This window comes from Equus quagga, chromosome 7 (genome assembly GCF_021613505.1).
Source record: "Equus quagga isolate Etosha38 chromosome 7, UCLA_HA_Equagga_1.0, whole genome shotgun sequence".
NCBI classification, from domain to species: Eukaryota; Metazoa; Chordata; class Mammalia; order Perissodactyla; family Equidae; genus Equus; species Equus quagga.
Window position 1 is genome coordinate 36,454,605 of NC_060273.1, and position 7,374 is coordinate 36,461,978.

The following is a 7,374-nucleotide window of genomic DNA, read 5'->3' on the forward strand; positions in this document are numbered from 1 at the left end:
ATGCCATTTTATGGAGAGTTTTTATCATGAATGTATGTTCAATCTTGTCAAATGGCTTCTCTGCATCTATGGAGATTATCATGTGAATTTTGTTCCTTATTTTGTTAACGTGGTGTATCACATTGATTGATTTGCAGATGTTGAATCATACCTGTGTCCCTTGTATGAATCCCACTTGAACATGGTGTATGAGCTTTTTAATGTATTGTTGTATTTGGTTTGCCAATATTTTGTGGAAGATTTTGGTTCTATGTTCATTGGCTTGTAATTTTCCTTCTTTGTGCTATGCTTATCTGGTTTGGGTATCAGGGTGATGTTGGCCTTGTAGAATGTGTTGGGAATATTTCCATCTTCCTCAATTTTCTGGAATAGTTTGAGAAGAATAGGTAATAAACCTTCTTTGAATGTTTGGTAGAACTCTCCCAAGAAGTCATCTGGTCCTGGACTTTTATTTTTGGAGAGCTTTTGATAACTGTTTCAATCTCTTTCCTTGTGATTGGTCTATTCAGATTCTCTATTTCTTATTGATTCAGTTTTGGGAGGTTGTAAGAGTCTAAGAATTTATCCATTTCTTCTAGATTGCCCAGTTTGTTGGTATATCATATTTCATAATATTATCTTATAATCCTTTGTATTTCTGTGGTATCCATTGTAATTTATTCTCTTTAATTTCCAATTTTATTTATTTGAGTCTTCTCTCTTTTTTTCTAAGTGAGTCCAGCTAAGGGTTTGTCAATTTTGTTTATCTTCTCAAAGAACTAGTTCCTTATTTCATTGATCCTTTCTACAATCTTTTCTATTTCAATTTCATTTATTTCTTCTGTAATTTTTATTATTTTCCTCCTTTGGCTGAGTTTGGGCTCTGTTTGTTGTTCATTTTCTAACTCTGTTAGGTGTAGTTTAAGATTGTTTATTTGAGCTTTTTCTTGTTTATTAACATGGGCCTGTATTAGTATAAATTGCTTAGATATGGAACTAGAATGGAACAAGTTTTTCCCCAAATTATTTAAAGCGTTGTTATATAATATGTTGTTTCTCTTACAATTTTATATATATATATAATCAAAAAGATCATAAAGCAGGAATTTTCAACTAAAAAAGTTTATGTTGAATAGGGATTTGCTCTTTTAAACATTCCTTTTTTTGTTACAGCAATGTGCCCGCTCCTTTGAAAGGAAAAATGACTTTAACATATTTCACTTAAGTAAGCACCACAGTCTATTAGTCACATTTGTTCACATGTGAAAGAAAAACCACTAAATGGTGACGTGAGGGACTTCAGGCCCTTTATAGGGGATTGTCCAAGCAGTATCCCATAGACATAACTACTCCACACATCTCAGTGGACCACTGAGCAAGTCAAAGGACATGATAGATATTAAGATGTCTGTAAATGCTAAGGTCCTTTACCAAAATAAATTATTCTTTGGGGCTCTGACCATGTCAATAGTACTGCAGAGACTGAGTGTAAAGCTGATCCCAAATCTCAGGTTTTCTAATCTGTTTTTTCCTTCCCAGGCACCTCCCACCTATGAAGCGCTGTTTCAGATGAAGTATCTCGACATGGTGATAAATGAATCTCTCCGATTATTCCCAGTTACTTTTAGACTTGAGAGGGTTTGTAAGAAAGATGTGTAATTTAGTGGAGTATTCATTACCAAAGGAACGGTGGTGATTGTGCCAACCTTCATTCTTCACCGAGACCTAGAGCTCTGGCAAGAACCTGAGGAGTTCTGTCCTGAAAGGTACAGGGTCCCTGGGAAAGAACCCATCCAGATCACGGGAGTGTCAAGCATGTTCTGAATGTAGATACCCATAGCTCTGCTGCAGCCCATAGTGGACAAGTGAGATCTTGTGGGCCGTGACAGTGGCAGAGCTGCAAGTCTAGGTGAACCTGCTCCCAGCCACTGTGAAAGCCCATAACACTGCTGCAGACCCTAAGGAGGGAGCGTGTCTAGGCAGTCTGTGACAGTAGGCACCAGCAACTTGAGGGCCCCTTGTGATTGTCCCCACAGCTGATGAGAGACCCCACAGGGCCACTGTGATCAAGAGGAAAGGCCCAGATCCAGTCAGCAACAGCTGACAGGGATGATGGTTGGTGCAGATTACACAGCTGTCCCCCCTCCAGTTGAAGCAAGTGGAAGCAGTAACTAAACTCTATCTCTATGTAGAGGCACAAGTCCATGCCATCAAGCAGGATGAAAAAAATATATTAAATCTCCAGAACAGAAGGAAAATGCCAACTACACAGAAAACAATCCCGAAGACACTGACATCTATAACCTAAATGACAATGAATTCAAAATAGCCATCATTAAAAAACTCAATGAGTTAAAAGAGAATACAGATAGACAACTCAATGAGTTCAGGAGCTATGTCACAAAAGAGCTTGATACTATAAAGAAGAACCAATCAGAAATGTTGGAGATTAAGAACACAAAGGAGGAGATTAAGAAAAATCTGGAATCTCTGGACAGTTTGGTCAATAATACAGATGACAGAATTAGCAATTTGGAGGATAGGAATATAGAAATTCTGCAGATAGAGGAGGAGAGAAAATTAAGAATAAAAATAAATGAAGAATTTCTCCAAGAAATATCCGACTCAAGTAGGAAATGCTACACAAGGATTACAGGTATCCCAGCATGAGAAGAGAAGGAGAAGGGGCCAGAAAGCCTGTTCAAAGAAATAATGGCTCAGAATGCCCAAACCTGGGGAGAGAGATGGAACTCCATGTGATAGAAGCTAATAGATCTCCAAACTTCATCAATGTAAGACCAACCACAAGGAATATAGTAGTGAAGCTTGCAAAAGTCAATGACAAAGAGAAAATACTAAGGGCAGCAAGGGAGAAGAAAATAACTCACAAAAGAACTCCCATAAGGCTGTTACCAGATTTCTCAGCAGATACCCTACAGGCTAGAAGAGAGTGGAATGATATTTTCAAAACTCTGAAAGACAAAAACTTGCAGCCAAGAATACTCTATCCAGTGAAAATATACTTCAAATATGATGGAGAAATAAAAACTTTCCCAGATAAACAAAAGTTAAGGGAGTTCATCACCACAAAACCTCCCCTACAGGAAATGCTCAGGAAGACCCTCATGCCTGAAAAAACAAAAAAAGGAAAGGGGTTACAAAACCCAGAGCAAAGGAGATAAGTAGAAAGACAAAATCAGAAAGTTGCAGCTCTCCATCAGAACAGGTTAGCATAGGCTAAGTATAACATTAAAGATAAAAGGAAGGGAAACACTAAGAAGAAATATAATCTTGTTATTTTAACCACAAACTCACAACACAAGAAGGAAGAAAAAAAGAAGAAAAAATCTGACAATAACAACCTAGAAGGGGAAAAGGAAAGGGATGTAACGGCTTAATCTAAGAAAATAAGAAGCTATCAGAAAATGGACTATCTCATCTATGAGATGTTTTATACAAACCACGTGGTAACCACTAAACAAATAACAAGAATAAAGACACAAATTAAAAATAAGAAGAAAGCCAATATAGAAAACAACCTACCTGAATTGGTATTCCAAAAATCATGGGACGAGAAACAAAGGTAAGGCAAGAGAACCGGAAAACAAGCAATAAAATGGCAGCATTAGGCCCTCACATTTCAATAATCACTCTAAATGGAAATGGATTGATCTCTCCAATCAAAAAGACATAGAGTTGCAGGATGGATTAAAGAACAAGACCCAACAATATGCTGCCTGAAGGAAACACACCTCAGCCCCAAAGACAAACACAGACTCAGAGTGAAGGGATGGAAGATGATACTCCAAGCTAATAATGAACATAAGAAAGTAGGTGCCACCATACTTATATCAGACAAAGTAGAATTCAAAGCAAAACAGATAAAGAGGGGCAGTTTATAATGATAAAAGGGACACTCCACCAAGAAGACATAACACTTGTAAATATATACACACCCAACACAGGAGCACCAAAGTATGTAAAGCAACTATACACACACACACACACACACACACACACAATGGAATACTACTCAGCCATAAAAAAGGATAAAATTGTCCCATTCACCACAACATGGATGGTCCTTGAGAGTATTATGTTAAGTGAAATAAGCCAGATAGTGAAAGACGAACTCTGCATGACTCCACTCATAGGTGGAAGTTAAACATGTAGACAAAGAGAACTGATTGGTGGTTACCAGGGGAAAGGGGGTTGGGGGATGGGCACAAAGGGTGAAGTGGTGCACCTACAACATGACTGACAATAGTGTACAACTGAAATTTCACAAGATTGTAAACTATCATAATCTTAATAAAAAGTAAAAAAACAAAAAATAAAAATAATACAAGTAAGACAATGATGAGAGAGAGGGAGAGCTATATAAGCCAGAGGTAACTCTGTTGCCCTTCCTGTTCTGCAAATAGTCACAAACTTAAAGAAGAGTCTTCAAAGAACTACTTTCCTGAACCATCCAAGAATAAATTGCAGACCCAATATTTCATAAACCCCTGTATTTCCTATAAATGAGGACACCCTCCTACATTACCTGGATAAGACTTCAAAATTCAGGAAGGTAACACAGCTACATTACTGCCACCTAACCCTCAGATGACACTGAATCCCCTCAATTTTCCCAACAATGTCCTTTGGAGCAGAAGGACCCAAACCACGTGTTGTGTTTAGATGTCACCTCTCTTTAGTCTCCTTCAGTCTGGAAGACTTCCTCAGGATTGAGCTTTAATGACCTTGACGTTTTTGAAGATTGCATGCCATTTGCAGACTAAGAGTTGAATATTCCTCAGTTTAGATCTGTCTGATTTTTTAGTAATTCTTTCAGGTTTACCTACTAGGCGGGACCATCACAGAGGTGACACCGAGTTCTTCTCACTGCATCCCTTCAGGGATGCTGGATCAGCTCATCCAAATCCTGGTGATATTCTTTATAATCATTTGATTAAAGGGGTGTCCAGCAGGGTTCCCCACTGTGAAGCTACTCTTCCCCTTGTAGTTAATGGTAATTTTGAACAACAAAACTTTTAAACTGTGTAGATATCCTCATCAAATTGCAATTTATCCATTGACTTATATCTATCTGTATGAATTCATGTTCTCCTATTTTATTAAATGGGTTATAATATCCTACTATTGTTCTTTATTATGATGCTCAAATTGTCCCTCATTTGGTCAGTGGAAGCCCCTCAGGATGACTTCTGTGTCCTTTGACATGTCCCCATTGATGTTTAGCATCCTCTTGCTTTCTAGCACAATAAGACGTTCCAGGTTCATCTTCTACTTTCCAAGTCCCAGCCCTGGAATCAGACATTTCTCTGAGGAGCCCTGGTTCTTGTCAGTAGAAAATTATGATTATAAGTCATGATCTGTGCACCATGTGTGCTCATTGATATTAGGGTGCTGCTGATTAAAAACCTTTTCAGTGAAGGGAAGTAAACATGTGTTTTTACATCTACACACACACACACACTTTTCTGCCTATCAAAATCTCTGTCTATCTATCTGCCTGTCTAACTATATAAAATACATAAATTTATACCAATACATTTAATTCAAATCTTACCCCACAAGGTTCATTGGTTTTATCTCTTTCTGAATCAGTGACGCCCTTCTCCAACAGTGAGAAACCTGGCTTCTGTCGCCCTTAATATATTTACTTATTTGATCAATTCCCCTTTATGTGGCAAATCCCCACTCCATCCCTTTCTACTCACAGATACTCTCTTCACCCTACTTGACTTCTCCACACCCAATTTAGGCTCCAGCTGCTATTGTCATGCCACTCCTCCATGTGGATCCCCGCTCATTGCTTGGTCTCCCAAACCCATGACAGGCAGCTTCTTCATGTGGACACCCTCCCCAGTCTACCACATCTCTGACTTGTAGACACTGTGACTGCCTTCTCTGCCCCCACACATCACTGTGTGAACACCCACCTTGCTTTGCCCAACATCCTGGCTTTAGGACTGAATTATCCAAGAAGGAAAAAGGAGGGAAGAGAAGAAGAGGAAAGGGAAGTGGAGAGAAGGGGCAGAAAATGAAAAGGAAGAACGTGTGCATCTTCTAACAGCAGCTGAATCTGGTGAATAATTTTAGCCTTTCTCTCCAATCAATTGATCTATCAATCACTTTTTACTTGATTTCCATTGTGTTAACACAGTTGGGAGTTGAAAATAGAGTAGAAAGAATTATAAGAAAACATGTTTTGTGCCTTTCAGAAATATCAGGGGAGATAAGATGAAAACATTGAATCAAAGCTAATAATATAATACTAAATGCTCAGCTGAGTGGTACAAAAATATTTGTTCCCCAAAAGGAGCAAGTAAAATATGAATATACTTTTTAAGCAACACTCAAACTCACAGTGGATTAACTTTCAGCTATCTTAATATATCTACTGGGAGCTCTGAAATATTCCAACCCAACCTGTGATTGTGATGGTGAAAAACTTTTAAGTCACTGGCTCTCACTGATTCACTTCTATAGATTCCCCCTAACGTACATGAAGCCATCAAATAATACTTTTGTGAAGAGATGTTTAATGACATGCTCAGTATAATAGTTTATAGAGGATACAAAATGAACACATAAATGTCTCTACTGCAGTTAGCACAATAATTCTCATTTTCATTAAACTTTGTTAAAATAGTTGAGAAACTTTTATTCCTGATCAGTGCTCAGGGAAAGTATGTGGTACTAACTAGGGCTGGGTGTAGATCATCCTGTGAGAACCAGATAAGGTGAGTTCACATATATGGCAATTACTCAGCCTCTTCATTTATATCACACAACAAATAACACTCTACTTAGACACCGAGGAAGCTCAATGAATGTAAGGATACCCAGGCATCCATCAAGGGCAGTAGTAAGCTCATCTTTATACTGGGGTTTATTCACAAAGTAAATTGAGGTCTCTGGTGTTCTGGGACACAGCTTCCTTGAAGAACAAAATGGAAGTCCTTAGGAAAATCAGGGGCCACTCACGGTTCTGTCTCTGAATTCAACCTTTAGAACAATGGGTTTTTGTGGTTCCATTAGCCCTTGATTGCATAATTTCAGGGGGATCTGCAACAGTTAAACAAGCATATGAGAACCTATTATTGAAGCTCCATCAATGACAGAAGCAAAGCAGACAAGATACATTAAGGGCAATAATGATTTACATACATACAAAAATGAGTGTAGCATTATATAACTTTGATTCTTTTTCTTTTTTTAATACCAATTCAATGTCTTTAATAAATATAGGGAGAGTCAAGTTATCTATTCTTTTCTTTGCGTGCATTTTAACCCCCTGCATCTTTCAAGGAATTACTCTCTTTTATTTTGTTCTTAATTATATAAGCATAAAGTTGTTTCCAGTATTCCCTTATTTTACTTTTT

General features: G+C 37.9%; 1 protein-coding gene across 2 annotated transcripts in view; it reads right to left on the reverse strand.

The window, feature by feature from the left end:
- Nucleotides 1–6,510: 6,510 nt before the first annotated feature.
- The window catches only part of LOC124242224 (cytochrome P450 3A12-like), a 33,756-nt gene continuing 32,892 nt past the window's right edge, over nt 6,511–7,374 (reverse strand). For both annotated transcript variants that reach the window (XM_046667029.1, XM_046667028.1), the window contains exon 13: nt 6,511–7,056. In XM_046667029.1, coding sequence (XP_046522985.1) covers nt 6,961–7,056 — 96 coding nt within the window. In that variant the 3' untranslated portion in view covers nt 6,511–6,960. The remainder of the gene's footprint in view (nt 7,057–7,374) is intronic.